General features: G+C 32.4%; 3 protein-coding genes across 5 annotated transcripts; 2 read left to right on the forward strand and 1 right to left on the reverse strand.

Annotated features, from left to right (window-relative positions):
• The first annotated feature begins 525 nt into the window (after nucleotides 1-525).
• LOC143921751 (uncharacterized) lies at nucleotides 526-1,952 on the forward strand. Its single transcript, XM_077445131.1, has 2 exons — nucleotides 526-1,137; nucleotides 1,652-1,952. The coding sequence occupies exon 1, from the start codon at nucleotides 655-657 to the stop codon at nucleotides 1,093-1,095; it is 441 nt and encodes a 146-aa protein (XP_077301257.1). The 5' UTR covers nucleotides 526-654; the 3' UTR covers nucleotides 1,096-1,137; nucleotides 1,652-1,952.
• On the forward strand, nucleotides 909-11,419 carry LOC143921744 (G-protein coupled receptor 143-like). Of its 3 annotated transcripts, none has more exons than XM_077445117.1 (8): nucleotides 909-1,067; nucleotides 5,541-5,710; nucleotides 5,783-5,873; nucleotides 7,420-7,514; nucleotides 7,600-7,778; nucleotides 7,859-8,018; nucleotides 8,088-8,255; nucleotides 10,259-11,419. In XM_077445117.1, exons 1-8 carry the CDS (start codon nucleotides 1,055-1,057, stop codon nucleotides 10,451-10,453), a joined length of 1,071 nt encoding a protein of 356 aa, XP_077301243.1. In that variant the 5' UTR covers nucleotides 909-1,054; the 3' UTR covers nucleotides 10,454-11,419. The 3 variants fall into 3 exon arrangements, with proteins under 3 accessions (XP_077301243.1, XP_077301245.1, XP_077301244.1); XM_077445119.1 differs by lacking the exon at nucleotides 909-1,067 and adding an exon at nucleotides 4,900-4,988; XM_077445118.1 differs by lacking the exon at nucleotides 909-1,067 and adding an exon at nucleotides 4,909-5,049.
• Nucleotides 11,108-14,167, reverse strand: pkaap (A-kinase anchoring protein pkaap). The gene is made up of 3 exons (XM_077445111.1): nucleotides 13,890-14,167; nucleotides 13,076-13,210; nucleotides 11,108-13,000 (listed from the first exon to the last, which is right to left on the reverse strand). Exons 1-3 carry the CDS (start codon nucleotides 13,912-13,914, stop codon nucleotides 11,529-11,531), a joined length of 1,632 nt encoding a protein of 543 aa, XP_077301237.1. The 5' UTR covers nucleotides 13,915-14,167; the 3' UTR covers nucleotides 11,108-11,528.
• Nucleotides 14,168-18,918: the final 4,751 nt, after the last annotated feature.

Genomic DNA, 18,918 nt, shown 5'->3' on the forward strand with positions numbered 1-18,918 from the left:
ATTATGGATGGAGCTTGTACTTTGTGGGCGCCGGAAGAATTCTGCGAAGATGTTCTAATAGCTGTGTTACCACCAAAAAATAATGAAACTGTAGTTACAAAAACGGAGAGCTTAACCGATGACAATTTGTAATTCACCAAATTTATTATATGGCCTTTATATTTTTATTGTCATTGTATTACATGTATATCGAGTAAGTTATAAAATACAAAATCAAAATATTTTAGTCGTTCATTTATATTTATTTTCTATGAAAAAATTATGAAATATCCTCACATGAAAGCCCTCATAAAAACCAATCCGTCATCGATGCAAATTTCAATCCAAATTTCTAAACCCTCACCTTACGTCATTCAACGATGACTTAATCGGTGAATCCCGCATACTTGTGTAATGTACATATGTATACAAAACAGAATTCCTAAAAAATGTTTTCAGATGGTCACGTACTACATGGACGGTTGAACTTTGCACTTTACCTAAGCAGAACACTTTTTTTACCCATAAGTGGACATGAATGTCCTTATGCACGTAGCTCCTTATCTCAAGCGGACGTTACGCAGTTTGAGTTGGTATAACTATTTAAAAGCGAGGCCTGAATCGATAATCCGTCAGTATCTTCAGGTCGTCCGTAAAGCTTAAGGTACATCCAACATGGCTGCTTTACGAAACTATTTCTTCGTCTTTCTCTGTCTCGCCTCCTATTCTTCTTCAAAAGAACTTCGTGGCATTCCTCCGACAATAGTGAATGGTTTGAGGTGCTACTGGAAGTACACTTGCTTCATACCAACTCGGTATTCTATCGACGCTGGCTGCAACTTATACGTTCCCCAGAGATTCTGCGAAAGTGTTAAAATCCAACTACAACCAAACACTAATCAGATTCAGACAACAACAGTAGAAGCAGCGACAGTCGACACAACGACGACGATGGCAGCACCTGAAACAGATACATCTTCAGCCAATACGTCTACTATACAGAAACCCAACCTCAATACATTCAGCGTAATCGAAGCTTCAGTTAACTGTCCACAAAATCAATTGCCAGACCACAATGGAAATTGCAAGTTGGTTTTCTCTAGGAACTCCAAATAGTCGCCATTATTTTTATTTAAAATACTTGGGAGAGGCAACATTGTCGATGGAACCAAGTTATTATCTACATCAACGGTTCCCAACCTATTTTGACTCGCGTACCACTTGGTAGAACATTACGTTAAATTGTACCACCATACAAAAAATATTGTATTTCATGAAATTTGTTATTGCAAGTGTGATTATAATATATAGTACTTGCATGGTAAGGAATGTGAAGAAAGGGTAGACGCAATGGATCTGTTTTGTTAAGAAATTTTGTGGAAAAAAAGCTATTTGCAGAGTCTCAATTATATTATGCTCAAAGTTTAATATATTTTTATATTATTTCGGCATACTTCTATTACTGAAAAATCGTTTTAAATTTAAATCTCCTTACAAAACAAATTAAATTTGATTTATTGAATTCATTGATACGTCGACTATAATTAATTATGATAATGTTTATTAATTAATATAAAAAATATTTATATTTATGATTGTAAATCATTTATTTCTGCATGTCCGCCATTACTGATTTTTTTTCGCATACCACCAAGTGATACGCGTACCACAGGTTGGGAACCGCTGATCTACATGATAATTGTATATTTGTATGTATGTATGTATCTATACATAGGTCAAAGATGTGCGTAGAAAAAGTGTGATAAAGACTATATTACTATTATAATATATAATTTTGGTAATTATAAAAAAAGAGATAATGTCGTGTCTGTTCTAAATATGACTTTAGGAACGCAAAAATTTATTTACAAATATCTACTAATAAACTAAATGGTTTTAAATAAAATAAAGTGATTTAAATGTGATATTTATTACATCAATGAATTAATTAAATGCGAAAATTTAGAAAACTCAAATTTGTTTTTAATACTTGTTGCATGTGTGCGAAATTAATATAAAACGTTTTAAAAAAAATTTATACACAAAAAATCAAAAAAAAAAAAAACGCGTTCGAGCATTTACGAAAGAATAAATATGAAAAGAAAAAATAACTAAAAGTAGATACGTTGTTTTAGTTAACATCCATGCATACACAATTTTATTTGCATCGCAAAAGCCGTCCTAAATTTTGAACATAAAGTTTGCGGTTTATTTATATATTTATATAATAATTGGTATACAAAACAGGAAAAGTATTATCTCACTCTAAGAACCAATTAGAGGCATTTTTATATTTCCAGGACGTTGTGGTTTCCCCCAATTAAAAAACCAAATGTGAAATAAAAATTTTAGATGCATTCTTGAGTTCTCTAGATTTCAACTAGGACGTGATTTCTCCTCCTGAATTATGTTCTCTTCAAAAGTGCTGGGTGCTCTCGTGGTTTGCTTAATATTTATCCAAACATTCGCATTTCTTTCACACCTTCCCACCCTTGAAGATTTGTACAAGGACAATGAAGTAGACAAATCGGATTCTAATTATTATGATTATGATACTGGCGATTATGAGGATAATTTTCCCTCATACTTGGACGTGCACTATAACCCTGGTGGTGCTCTTGATGGATATAGGAAGATGGAGGAACCCGAACTCAATCATGTGCAAATCGAAAATCACGGCGACTGTCCACCAGGAATGAAAAAAGACTTCATGGGAAAATGCCGAGAAGTATGGTGAATTCTGAAATTTTAATATCATCGATCAATACTGTTTTTTTTTTTTTTTTTAATTAAACTTCAATAACTTAATTTATAATTACCTACTGCTGTGTATTTGAATGCAAAATAATTATTTATTAGAAATAAATTTACTTAAATATTCTCTTATTGTTTTGTAAGAGGTATCTATAATTATTAAATTATTTAACATAAAAAGATATACATTTTATAAGTATTAAAACAAACATTTAAAAATATGACTGTATTTTTATTTTAAATTCATGAATTATTACTATATTATATGTATATAATATATAAGTAGATACACTATTTTTTTATACATATGTGTCGATGCGAATACAGTGATCGAAAAATAAATATAATATGGTATGCTTAGAATTAAGATACTTGAAAAACATAATATCAAGTAAAAATGCACAATAAAACAAAATATCACAAAAATAACAATATTTTTACTTGTTTAATCGATTGCTTAAAATTAATAAAATAATTATTAAATCACGAATAATTGTTTCAATTAAACCTATAAAATAGAAATTAAATAATAAAACCTTGCTTTTTAACCTAATACGTACATATATTTCTCAAAAATAATGTATATGTATGTACATAAATCTTGTTTTACACATATGTACATAATTCAAAATATGCTAGACGTCTTCGAAGATCCGATTTCGACTTTTCATCGAATGTGATGTGAATATTAGTTTACATATTTCACTTATATAATTCTCAAAAGATAATAAATTCTGCACTACATTTGGCAAAAAAGTAAACAACCATTTAAAACGTTCCAAAATGTTTGAAAAATAATTATTTTTTATTAAGAATAATTAAATTTTGGACGGGGGGAGAGGTGTTGAAAGCAGTTGTGTAACAAGAAACGGGGAGTTCAAGAGCGCAATTACACTCGCCTTGATCTAAGTAAAATACCATACAGATATCGTTAAATAGATATTTCTATGTCTTAACAGATTGTAATATAAATATAATAATTACTGAATACGATTTTTGGCAACGAAAAACTCTAAAAAGTTATAGGAGACATTCTAAATTGTTTCTAGTACACCTTATTTCAAATCATGATTGTGACTATTGTGAATATTAGTCATAACGGTATTCTTATTCATTAGTAATCAATAGCAATACATATATGTATGTATGTATATTTATATGTTTACCACCTAGCCAATTATTTTGGTCTCTTCCACACTGTATAACTACTAAATGAAACATTAGTCTCTGGTCCCGCAATATTCGTTGGCTATATTAATTAAAATAATTCATTAACGCCAATTAATAGTAAAATAATATATTGATTAGTTAAGGTCTGTTCATACCTATCCAGCACGACCCGAATCCTGCAAGTACGGACAGTATTCTTTAGTACATTCTATATGGACGCGCATGAATGCGTAAATACGCATGCGCGAATGGAGTATGAATACGTCCATATAATATACCAAAAAATACTATCCGCACTTGCAGGACACCTGCGGGATACGGGTCGTGCTGGATATGTATGAACAGACCATTAATCGTTTGCAGGAGCATCATCGAGGGTACAACATAGGATTTTTATTTTTAATTAAAAAAACTGAATCATCAATGATATTAGTATGAGCAATGACTATACCAGAGAAATGTAATATTAATAGAAGAGGCTTTAGGTGTTCTTTTGTTGTCAAGTGACATTCTGTCCATGGACAGATCTATGTAAATAATTTTAGCATCAGTCATATTTGACGCTTGGTGCTCGACGTATGTCCGATAAAAACTTCTCTGTTTGTTTTTAAATTACTCGAAAAATGGGCAAGCATATTTAAAAATTGCACAATGCATTCAAAAACACACAATAAACAACATGAGATACATTTTTATAAGTAAATTGATCCGATTGTATTCCGTGCGATGTAGCGTATTTATAGAGACGTACCGTGTACAATTGACAACAATTATTTATTCGTAAGGGCCCCTCTATTGTTATTACATCTCTCTGGACTATACATAGTATTTCCCCTAGTAAATATATGTAAATTGACTAATATATTTCTACAGACAAAAAAATGATTCATTTTATTATAGATGGAGAGGGGGCTCTAACGATTTCATACTTGTGAAAATTTTTAATTGAAAATTTGTTACGTGATACATGGACAAAACGTTGTACCTTTAGACCATAAAAATCTTAGAGCACATTTTTGTATATTGTTTTGACAACTGATAGCGTTCAATTTGTCAATTTTTGCTGATGACATTATAGAGAACTGGTTCGATTTACTGTCAACTATTTACTAAAATTTATAAACGTTTGAAGCTATGCTTTATTAGGTTAGTTTTTACTATATTTGAACTTCGATAACTAGAACTTGAAATTTGATCTCTCAGTATTGAAAGCGCTTACTAAATATCGAATACGTCAGATAATTTCAATTAAACACTGATCAATGCAGTGATCAATTTTAATTGAAATGATCTGACTTGATTTTAAAATTTTAAAACATTTATAATTCTGCTTTGCTTTCATAGGCTACATATGTATGTATGTAAGTTTAAAAGAACGTCAATTTTAAATATTAAATAAAATAATTAAAAATTTATAACACTTTCTTATCATACTATATGAGTATTTTGTGGGTTATTTTTAAAGACGCAGGTAGGTTTTTAATTCCATTTAGCATTCTAATACAATTATTTGTCAACACATATTCAATAAGTCTGATATAAAATGTCTTATCCTTGCCTCTTAAGTTTGTATACTTGTTTTATATTATCCTTAATATTTTTATTATCCTTCAACACAATATGTATACAATTTTCAGCATTAAAAAACGGTACCATGGCCGATCCTACAATACAAACGTTCTGTTGCCACAATGGCCGTTACAACACCGACCTGTCTGTAAGGATGTTGAATGAATTCAATTCCTTTTCTTATAATATCGTATGCGTGTGTTCTTCCGTTATTGGAATCCTAGGAGCTATATATCAGGTATTAATAATATACAAATCGACCACAATTACTTCGAGTTGAATCTATATGTAAATTTATCGTTTATTTCAGATTTATCCTAAAAAGATTTCCACTTCGTCTAACACTAGAGGTAAACAAATAATAATGTGGCTAGCCGTTGCTGATTTGTTGGCATCTCTAGGTAAATTGTAAATATGTAATATGTAGGTTTGTGTCTATCAAATTATGAACAATATTACCAAATAGAAATATATGATCGTCGTTTATTTTAGTGCGGTTTGCTTTGTGTTAATACATTTCATATTAATCACGTAATCTAGTATACCATGAATAAGCAGTGACTATCATTATTGATTGTATTTATATTTAAAATAAAAATTGCGTTTAAATTGTTGTGTAATCAAATTGTAAACAATTCACAGTGAACTTTGTCATTTAAAATGGCAATGCGTATATTTACATGCTTAATTTCGTATCATCAAAAGCATATTTACTGTAAATATAATAAAATGCTAAAATTTTGGGAAAACTAGTATAATATGCATGTTTTTAATTTCTGAAATAAAATTCTTTGATATGCATGTAAATGAAATCATTTCATATCTTTGTCTACTAGGATAAGTTGTGCAATTTTTCCCATTGATCATTATTCTGACTCTTCAATCAAATTTGTGACCTTTATACGTATCTATAGTATAAAATCATTTTTATTTAATGGTTTCTCTAACATGCATTTAGATTTATATAAGTTATATGCACAACTTCTTAACTAGCCCACTGCTCCCAGACTCCATATCCGGAGTATTAACAGCAGTAAGAAAATATACCAGGTTTTACAATACATGTAGGGGCGAAAACACACTGAGTGGTACGTGGCACGTGTTTTTTTTTTTTTAGATAATTTTAAACGTGCGAAAATAAACGTAGCACTCCTAGCACATATACATGGTACACTGTTTTAGGTGATATTTTATTCTTGCTTGACAGTGATCGATAATGACTTCCAATTAATACTTGGCATTTTAACCCTTTGCCCACGGCAATAAATATAGCGAACAAGCCCTGTACGCGGCACCTTTTTCGCGAATTTGGCAATCGAGTTTTCGACCTTAAATATAGATTTTAATATTTACTCAAGTAACCAGATATGTTAATTAACACATAAAGTATTATTTTAAACAATAAAATACATAATATATCTCGTAGTTTTGGCTTAATTGTCAAATAATCATTCTTCATACAATTGAGACGTATCGTCTCAATTGTATGAAGACGTGACGTCACATAAACGAGGTTTCAGTATGGTTCCACACAAAACTAATTTTGACTGGTATATATTCATTTTAAGCAAATTGAATAGATGGCATTCAACTCTAAGTAATATATTCAAGCAATTTTGAACCTTAAAACAGTTGAAATAGGCGTATATAAGCCTCAAAATCCCGTGCAAAGTTCAGAAATTCTATGGAAGACAGCTGCGCTATAGACTTGTCGCCCAAAGCTTCCATAGAAGACGGCCGCGGGCAAACGGTTAACATCTCAAAGTTTCATGCAACACCTGATGGGAATATATTTGAAGATAGCTTTTGAATTTTACATACTTAAACTAAAACCTATATAGTTCGTGTATGAACAAACCAATATGTTCATAAACCAACCGGAGTGAACTCTGTAACATATATGATTAAATGTATTAAAGTATTTACATATGCATATTTTGATTTCAGGTGTGTTTGTTAGATCATTGGTTTGGATGCACTTCAACAAACTTATAGACGTAGATAGCGATACGTCAAATGTGGTATTTTGCGCATTAACAGCGGTGAGTTCTTATATTTCCCACGGCCACGGCTAAATGCCGTTTCCACTTATGCAAAAGTACTCTTCAATCTTGATCGCATTTATAGGCTTGGACGCAATACTTTTACACGGCTACCTGGTGCTGGACTTTGTGCTACGCCATTGATACGTATCAGTTCATGAAAGAAAGGGACTCGTACACTATACGATACCATATATGTGCTTGGGGATTCCCCGCCCTCTCGACAGGAATTGGTCTATACATGTTGTACTATCCCAGAGCCGAGTGAGTCACATTAAAGTACATAACAATGTTAATAATGAAAATGGATGTACTTGTACCTGAGGGTTTTAATTGATTTTTAGGTGTCATGATATGAATTCACTGGGGGCTGCTTTAAAACACGTTCTTCCCAATTACATCGCCACTTACCTGCCGATAGCAGTTGTGATGATCGCTAACCCGATCCTTTATTATTTGTCATCGAAAGACATTGTGATTGTTGTATTTAGACCGTTAAATCAGGTATTTTAAAGTCGTACAGAATAGATGCTTGTGTATGAAAAATTATTAATAACCATGAATGTATTTTAGATCACCAACAAGGAAAGATTCATCGCTCAAAATATAAAATTTAAATTTTGTTTAATCAACGTTGTTTTCATCTGTTGTTGGTTGCCTAATCTTATAAATGGAATTCTACTGTGGACTCTGTGGTTTAATTTGCCCACTAAAATTATTATAGGATTTTGGTATTTCATGGTAAGTTTTTTTGTTTTGTTTTTGGTTTAAATTAAAGGAGTTGTTGATATTAGAGAAAAACCTCTATATATAAATGGATTATACTGAATTATTTAGACATCCAATAGAAAGCAGGTATAAAAATTGTAGGTAATCCAAACAAACCCTATATAACTACCGCCGAGAATTCTAAAGTTTTGTAAAGGTGTGTTTAGACTCTCTAATAATTCTTGCAACAATATAAAATAAGCAAAATAAGTCTTCTTCCATCTTCTTCGTTGTTGTTAAAATGTAATGCTCACAATCTAAATCCCAAGCCACAATCTAAAATACTCGGCAGTTGGGGATTTCCATTGAGAAATTCTGCTATGGTTATAAATTTAGAACTTCCGGTGTAAATGAGTCTTTATAAACGTTGACAAATGAATGACATGGATTACACGACCCATGTTCAATGCATTTTTTTTTCAATAATACCTGGAAAGGCTTAGCGGGTAATATACTTGTTTACTTTGTGGGTTTGGTGCAAACGATCGACAAGCGCCAGACAGACTGAACCACAGATTAACTGGATGGCTGCTTTAAACGCAATTCTCGACTTCACGAATGATAGATTGCACATCAGATGACGAGTAACCTTTCGATGTGCACAGATGCAATTATTAAAATTGAGTTGGATCTTTCTGGCGAGTATAATAAGGCAAATTTCGGAACTAAAGTATCAGAAGCATAGAACGTGTACAAGGTAGGTAGTCGGGACATCGGGTAGATTTCGCTTAGTGTAAGTGCGAGCAATTCGCACGCATAAGGTACACGTGTCGTTAATCTGTGGTTCAGTCTATCTGGCGCTTGTCGATCGTTTGTACAAGCGAGTTTGAGCTTGTACGTTACATTGTACAAGCTCAAACTAGAACGCCTATCGGCGTTTTTCAGTCCCATGGATTTTTTGGCAAAACGCCGATCGGCGTTGGTCAGCATTCAAAGGGTTAATCAATTATATCGAGAAATCTGAAACGGTATGCAAGGTGACATCAAACTTCTGTGATGTTTGAATTATGCGAGGCAAATAATTTTTTTGAATGTTCAACTAATTTAAAAATTGGCGTACAGCAGTGTTCGCCAAGTGGGTTCTTTTTGGGTGTTGTTCATTTTTCCAATATTATCCTATTGGCCTATTTTTTTATATATGGATAAAATATAATATGTATTTTAATAAATTAAATCACAAATCAATAACAATGTTAATATTTTCGTGTTAAATATTATAGATAAGATCCGTTGTTTCTTTTTTTTGTCGGGCAGGTTTATACCTACTTTAGGCTTGCACATATATTTAACAATATCGGTCCGTCTGTTCTTAATAAACATTACTGCCTGTTTTTTAACTATTCGACTCCTTTGAGAACATTATTTTGAAATAAAATGAACACCCCTGTTGGCAGCTAAATAATGTCTTGCTTAGAGAAAAAAAGTATTTAGATAACAGTAATTCATACAAAAATAGTCTCAATTAACGCGCATACCGGGTACTAAATATACCATAAGCATTCATTGCAGTCATTTCTTTGCAAAAGATGCGAGAACAATTACTAGTACTACACTTGTAGTATTCGTCCTTCCTTAGTCGAAAAAAAAGGTGCCCACTTGGTGAACTTTGAAGCTAAATTTAAATTTTACTGTTACTGCAGATTAAAAATTATGATTAGAAATAACACCATACATTGTAAATTAAAACCATTATTATTTTTGTGCAACTTTGTTAGTAGGGGATTCAGATAACGTATTCTCAGATATCGAAAAATCCCACACAATGGTATTAAAAGGCATTACACTATATGTAGAATGTTGGTAGATTAGATAAAAGTAATTGTATTGAAATACATCATTACACTTATAATAACGCATATACAATTATAAAGCCATGTGAAGACAGCCATGCATATTTTTTCAAAGAGTTCTGTCAGCATGTGGTTTTACTTGTAATATGTATATGTAAAATAATATGTATGTATGTATGTATTCAGGCTGTGATGAATCCACTCCAAGCTCTGTTCAACGCGCTGATATATAGACGATGGTTTCCAATATGCTGTTTAAACAATAAGAAAGGGTCGGAACCAACAGTTCGTACTCCACTTTTACGCCCCGAGCCACCTTCTCGTCTTCACCTTTCAAGCAATTCACGTCTAAACAGCATCAACCTATCGTCATCGATCTGACGACCCTCAAGCAACTAGTTTTATTTTAGTATTGCATTTATAATATACAAAAGCTAAGTGTTTTTATACATGATGATTTTGTTTGAAAACAAATCCATTGAATAGTGTAACAATAATTATAATCTTAGATATTTTATCTAAATACAGGGATCAAATTTTATAATTACACTGCATATATTTAAGTAGTACCTATACAGTGTTGAATCCACAAAGAAAAAATTCGATGTATGTGTATATGTGTACATTATTATTAATTATTTTATTTTATATCGCCAATTTTGTGTTTATTTGTATGTATTTCAAATAATTGTCAGGTTTGTTGAATTGATGAAAAAAAATATGTACGTGTGTTTATTCTGTAACAAAAAATAGTCATTATAAATGTATTTTAGTATACATATTAAGATCAGAGAAACCTTGCCAATCTTGTTCAATTTATAATTTGAAATAAGAACATATTGCCAACTTTGATTAAAGTTATGACTGAATAATATGGAAGTAAAATTATTCGTAGCTAATAAGGTGAAGTCAACATTTCAATTTTAATTATATGTAATGTTTTATTTTGTTATCTAGTTTGTGAAATGTGTGTTTGTATGTATGTATCCCACAAAGGTGTTTTCATTCGTAAAATGAATTAATATATTAATATTAAGTTAAAATACATTTTTTAACGTTTATTTTAGTCGAATTTAATGTTATTTATTAATTCCGTATGCATATATGTATGTATGTATATAGTTTTATTTAGTCACAAGATAAAATTTAATTGATCAAATTTAATTTATCGTATTTTGTTTTACATTGTGTGTAATTTTTCATGTTTTATGTTAGCATAAAAATTTTATCCATAATATTGTATTGAATTATATGTAAAGACCGATTGGTAATAATTGAAATGAGAGGTTAGATTCAAACAAAATTTTATCGTTCTAATAAATTCATGTAAGAAATATATTTTTATTTAAAAACTAAACAGCTGATATTTAAAATGTCTATGGTTAACAAAATGTCATAAATAATCTGCACATACAACAAACTAAAAATAATCTTTATCACAATTGTTTATATCTTATCATAATTGGCCATCAGGACTGCCCATTGTGACATCGGTGATATCCTTCACAATCATGTGCGCCACTTGCCACGCCAACTCCTCTTTAGCTTTGTCCTTCTCGCCGTACACCAACTTACTGACGACCCGCTTTATCACCGACGGATCCTTCTTCTCGGGATCGGGCTCCATCGTCGACTCAAACCTCCCCAAACTGTTCACCCTACCTAAACACAACCCTTTATCCGATTTCCTGCGCCACAGCATATCTCCATTATACAGTTGCTTCGAGTCTATCCTCATTGACGACGTGCTGCCGTTACACTTCGGCATGTCGCCCATGGCTAGTAAGGTGTTCCTCGTGCTCGTGCTCATGTCGCTGCTGCAATCAGACGCAGACTTCTTGTGCTTCTTGGTGGTTTGCCAATCGCTCTGAACAGAGCCGATCATCTCCGATAAATATTTATAATATAACTGCGAAGTAAGGAATGTGACTATGTACTGTTTCAGTTTGTTCAAAACCAATCTGAACGGTCTGTGGAAGCAATCTGGCGCCGGTCCACCGTCCCGACAAATATTCTCCTCAACGTAGAAACGAATATCAGACGAAAAACCCAAAGAATTCGTAGCTTGCAGTGAAAAATATTTATCATACAATATGATAGCATCGTTCTGCGCTTGTTCGGGGTCATAGTTGACGTTGGTTTTTAAATGCTCTTTATAATTTACCACGGCCATGACGAATTCTAATAAAGGACTACACTGCTCTTGCTCCAAATACTCCATGAAATAAAAGAGCGCCATCTGATTGTAAATAATGTCCTCAATCGTTAAACTGCCACTAGTTAATATATCTATTTGATATTTACAATGATAAACACTTTGAAGGTAATTCTCAAAGTATTGATTATTTATTCTATCGAATACAAGCTTCTGTACAACTCGGAATATATCCGGCTCGATCAAACCTTCCGGATGACAAATAGAAGATACGATTGCGTTTCTTACGTCATCCGGTATATCTAATCTGTTGGGAGATTCAAGAGCTATGAATTTCTTAAATATCCCTATAGCAAAATTTAAAATTTTATTCTTTAAGTTATTCGGATCACTACATTCATCTTCATCGATACTTGGTAAATTAATTTTACTGCTTCTAACATTCGAAGACTTCAATTCTAAATTCAAACTTTCACTACGATCATCGTCAGAGCCGTTGACGATATGCTGCGACTTTGTAATATCCGCCAACGTCGATTCAGAACCGGTCGTTCCTTCGACAGTTTCCTGAGCGGGATCATCGATCGCCTCATCAGAAAGAAAGTGCACAGCGACCTTAAAATTCTCAACCTCTACCCAAAATTCTACTAAAGCTTGTGAAGATATCGATTCCATATATTCGGAGAAATGTGCCAGCGAACGCTTGTCTGACAGAGTCTCCTCGAGATTTTTCGACAAACGAGAAGTCTCACCGTAAAATTGTTCATCATTATCTGTACAGAATGAAATTGATTGCATTAGCAATTTTGAAAATATTACATACAAACAACATATGAAGATAAAGGTACCGTATTCGGAATTTTCTAAGTCGAACTGATGAAGATGAGATAAATCAGAATTATTTGTGTCGTCCAAATTCAATGGTGAAGTCGGCTCCTTTAGAGTCTCGGGCGGCCTTGTAGGAAATTTTGACTTGCCTCTAGCTGAAAACGAAAATATTAGATAAAGCGCATGTTTTTGGCGAGACATACATACAACAATAAGCTAGTGAAAATAACGAATTACGCAAAATAAAAGGTAATATTCAAATGAAAGCATTCAAATTGAACTAATGAGATAATATGTAAAAGGTTATCATATAATAGTCAGATTAACATTATTATTTCACATTTCATCATATCTACTTTGTAAAAATGAATGGATGTATGTGTATGTATGTTAGTCTGCTATGCAAAACATTACAAACAAATAATTTTAATTGTTTTATTTGCCTACGAAATATAAACAATATCATACTATAGATTTTAATACGATATTATGTAAATGGAATTTCTAAAGCCAAATTCGAACAAAGACACTGCACTCAAATAAATATAAACAAAGATGAAAAATATGTCTGCATATGTTCCAATTAAAAATTACGTAAATAATAAATTTCTCATTGATCGTTCAATTCAAGACCCTCGTTTAGTGGATCTTTCATTTCCTCACATATGACGTAGCATCAAGGTTGACGTAAAGCCATCCCGTTCGATAACAGTTGAAAGCACTAATAATGCGCAATATTTAACGATAATTCAATTAGTGAAAATTTGGCATTGCACAAAAAAAAATACATTGTGAAAGTGGTACGAACGCGTGTGGGAAAGTGCACATACGTACCGGCATTCTTCCAAAACTTGAGCATTGTGGACGTGTTTACATTTTAGCGATCATCACGTCACGACCGGCCGACAGCGAAGGATGCGGAAAACGCGCGGGGACACGAAGGTGTGAGGGCAGAGCCCTAGGGGGCGATCGTGGGGCGCAGGGGCTGAGGGGGCGCGACTCAAACACGAGAGAAACGGACGCCAAGTGAGCGCCTGCTACCTCGCCGACCTCTGACAGATAAACACCAACACTAGCTCACAAACACACAATACAGACGTAACAGCTGATCTATTGACCATGAACTGCAGATGTCACATTTTGCGCAATTAATCCTAATTAGTTTTATTCTTACGATATTAGCTGCCTCAATACGCCTACATCAGTAATAATTACAATTTTGAAACATTTAAATTAGATTTTGGAGATGAGCTTGTATACTTTTCTTTTTCGTAGATGTGGCATTTATTTAAGTTTTATAAAAACGTAAATGGTTCATAATGATAGACCAATACTGCCATATACAGATACATTTTATGTGCATCACAACTTCCCATTTGTAAGAACGTTCTCGTAAAATTTAAGCGGGAGAACGCAAAAAATCTAACTACAATTAGGGTTGCCAGATGTCCTGGTATTCCGAGTTTGTCCCGGTTTCAAGCCTCTCGTCCCGGCGTCCAAAAAGGACCTTTCGGGACAACCAAATGTCCCGGTTTTCGATAGCTGCTTATTGACCTTTCATTGTTCAGAAATACCGACCCCCCGCAGTTAAAAAAATGCGCTCAACCTCAATGTCACCGTAGATCCACATTCATGGTTAAAAAAGGAAAAAAAAGCGAGATTAAGAATGACATTTTTTTTCAATCTTTTTTGGCAATATTAAGTTCATTTAATCCCCCTAAAGATCCAATTAAACAGTTAAAAAATTAATAATTAAAATTTAAAAGGAATTAATTAAATAAGTTATTAAAATTAAAGTGGCAATTTTTTGTCAAGTAGAAATTAAAAAAAATGAAAATCGATTTAATCTTTTTAACTAAAGAAACTGGAAAAAAAGAAGGAAAATACTAGTTTATAAAAGGAATGATCTTAAATGTAATTTGTAATCATTCTTGTAATATCTGTACTGGGGAGGGGGAAATACAATTAAAATGTCCCGGTTTGGATATCAATAAATCTAGCAACTACAATATATTTACATACATATATACGTATCCAGTCTCTCTAGAATTTTCCATACAAAATTGACACTATCAAGCATTCACACTGAAACGTTTCTTTTACTACCGTCTCCAAAGGACAGAGCCTCCAAAAGAAAATCCGGGCTCTGGTGTAGTATCGTTACTTTTTCAGACCAGCTGTAGTACGTAAAAAAATATATTTATTTTTCAATACGTGCAATCTATTTTTATTTTTTTGTGTTTATTAGTTATTGATTTATGCTAAAAAAAATCGCCATAATTTAAATTGTAAATCATGGTCCTGGTCATTTGCATTGGCTAGTACCCCTCTCTCGCCAAGCTTGCCAAAGGCTAATTACATATGTATGTATGTACATACATAGAAGCCAATGATGTATTACTCTACAACTTAACTATATGTATACTCAAGTCTCTAAGACAAGATGGCAAACGGAAAAAAAGTTTTTTAAAAATTTAGCACACTTTATGTATGTATATTAAATAATTTATATACATATAAAATACATGTATATTTATAAATAATATACATGTAAAATTATTTAATTATGCATATAAAATTAAATTATGAGATATTATTTTCCTAATTTACGTGGTAGACACATTCCGCGAAAAATCACGGAGATAAATAGTTGGAAGATGCGTTTAAAAAAGCAATCTTATACAAATAAATAACTAGTGTACTTTTTGAACAAAGTCGTTTACTAATAAACTAATCCAACAGAAATGGATAACTCGCATTGATAAATACCGATTGCAATATGTATGTACATGCATACATTACCGTGCCGTTTCATCGGTTATAAGTCTTATTGAATTTCGCATAATAAAAATATGGACTCACAACACCTGTGCAAAAAAAAAACAAAGAGTTTATGAATAGATATAATGCAACAGTCAGAGAGATGTAATAAGAATATAGGGGCCCTTACGAATACATAATTGCTGTCAATTTTACGCGGTACGTCTCTATAAATACGCTACGTCGCACGGAATACAATCGGATCAATTTACTTGTTGTTTATTGTGTGTTTTTGAATGTATTATGCAATTTTTACCGATGCTTGCCCATCTTGCGAGTAATATAAACGAACAGAGAAGTTTTTATTGGACATACGTCGAGCACCAAACGTCAGATACGACTGATGCTAAAATTATTTAGCTTTGTCTATGGACAAACTGTCACTTGACAACCATATAACACCTAAAGCCACTTCTATTAATATTACATTTCTCTAGCAAAAGTAGACCATCATTTGCATTCTTTCAGTAAAAATGTAATTGATTTGCAATTGTGTTGCTTTCTAGTGCCAAATGTGCCAAATGAACATGCAATGTATGTAAAATAGCATTCTTATTAGATTCCAATTAGATGTTTTACAGTAAAATAATTTCGCATATCGACGAGCACATTACCAAATCCAAAACTTCTTTGAAAACATACATACATTACTGGATCTATGTATGTATGTTTTCAGGTCAGAAGTCACATAACTGAATTTGAAAACGCCACCATGTGAGTCATTGGCTCTGGCTTGGGATATCAGTGAATACAAATGTAGTAACCGTGAATTGTCGGCGAAGCAATACGGGAACATCTTCGAATAATATGATGTCGTTGACCGGTTTATAATTACATATATCCAACAACGATTATTATAGGCTAAAACAATGATAGTAAATTACTGGAGCAAATTCATATATGCCAGTATTCCTACATGATACATTGTTCTATACATCAACATTAAACCTTCACAGATACAATTATCCGCAAGTAAATGCAATTAATGATTGTAGCTTCAATATGTAGGTATGCATGAACATTTTCGTAGATCAAACAGATTCAAGGTAGCGATGACTCCACAGCCGTGGATAATTTCTTACCAATATTTTAAAATTAATCTTTTTCTTATTGTTGAAATTTGTAATACACATATCATAGGCCTTCTTCTTTTACTATTGAAGTTTAGCGAACAAATATCACATTTACTGCTACAGGTACATATGTACTACGAAGTGTTTATATTACAAATTCGCTCTACTGGCAAATTCACAATAATATGCTAAAAAAATCTTATTTATATAGATTTAATGATCGGTATACAACAAAAGATAACGGAAATATGTACTAGTAGACAAGTATAGAAACCTATGTAATTTCACAGTTTGGCAAACGCCATGGTGCTTCATAAGATCCGTTTAAAGTAACGCATTCCAACACGTCGACCGAAGATGCAGCACCAGAAAGATGTCTTAACTTTTGACTCAAAATATTGTGATGAATGATTTTACATAACAATTTCGGCCCTAAATCTATAAGGGCGAAATCACCCTTTGGAGTGTTTTTGGTGATATTTTATCCTTGCTTTACAATGATCAATAACGGTGAATCCCATATTTGAAGAAATGTAGGAGAACTTGTCAAAATAATAACATCAAACGAAATAATAATGACATTAAAGATTTCAATCTTTTATTGTTTAATTATTCAGTTTGAAACTTAAATAGTAGACAATTAACAAAAATAGATAACAAGTGTCTCGTTTCTAAACAACAATTGACTAATATTTCCGGGTAGGCTTAAGAATTTGAAACGACATATGCCATTCATAAATAAACGGACAAATATGTTTTCTGCATAAAGGGTTACATGTAATCGCCCTAAATTAATAGTTAGATTTTGACCCATGTTTTTTTCTTCCTTAAAAAGGAAACATTTGTCGTTGGCCATTTAATTTTTAACGTTAAATAAGACTCCTGTGACCTGCCGAGTATCTTTTGTGCCCTTGAAGACACTTATACTAACTGACAATAATTGGCGTTAATGTATTAGCTCAAACCAAGTTCTCAATGACTATCCAACTATAATACATATAATACAACCTATGTACATACATACATACATATATAAATGCATTAAATAAAAAACAAATCTTATGTATGTATAACAGACTTCGCTGCTATGCAGTTTATTAAGTGACATGATATACAATTTGTAAAATTTTGATTTGTAAAAATAGTCTTTTCGGAAAAAAATATATACGTCAACTTTAATTGAGAATTCATTTTAGTCACATTTGGTCACCTTGAAAGTTAAAAGACAATTGATCTCGTCAATCTAACACGTACTGTTTTGACGGTAATTGGATTATTAGTCACATTGCCATCGCCCAAAAGACAATTTTTGCCATGAAAATCGCGAATACGGAATATTTGGCACTAGTATGATAGTTATCATTAGTATGATGGACTTTTCGGCTGCCAGATGTTCCGCTATAGAGATTTTAGTGACTTTTCGGCAAGCGCTTTGTGACCAATAATCACCGAACCGTTTTAACATTTGAAATAATTGCTCCCTATATATGTATAAAATTGTCCTGAGAATATGATCTGTCAAATTTTTATCCTAGTGCGAAGTGTCTTTATCCCAAGATGACGTATTTTATTTCACCATTCGCATTAGTAATCTAGTAAACTAGAACGAAAGTTCCATCAATGTACCCGATATATAAGATTATTGCAATTATTTGTTTAGTAACAGTTTCACTTTAGAACAAAGGTTCTAAAGTACGTCTAGAAAATAATGTGTACCAATTCTAGATCAATTCTTTCCTCCTACAAAGTCCTTCAACAGTCGTCTGTTAAGGGATCTTATTTGGCGCTCTAGTTTAACTTATCTTATTTGATCTTTCTCTCCAATTATAAGATATTCGACTATTTTTTAATGGTAGAATATCTCCTGTTCGTACATTCTATAGTGGCACCCGGGTATCTATCATTAATTACGATCATAGGTATACAGATTTATGTGGATGTTCGTGAAGGCTAGAGACCGGTAGGATTTC

This window comes from Arctopsyche grandis, chromosome 13, assembly GCF_051622035.1.
Source record: "Arctopsyche grandis isolate Sample6627 chromosome 13, ASM5162203v2, whole genome shotgun sequence".
NCBI lineage: Eukaryota > Metazoa > Arthropoda > Insecta > Trichoptera > Hydropsychidae > Arctopsyche > Arctopsyche grandis.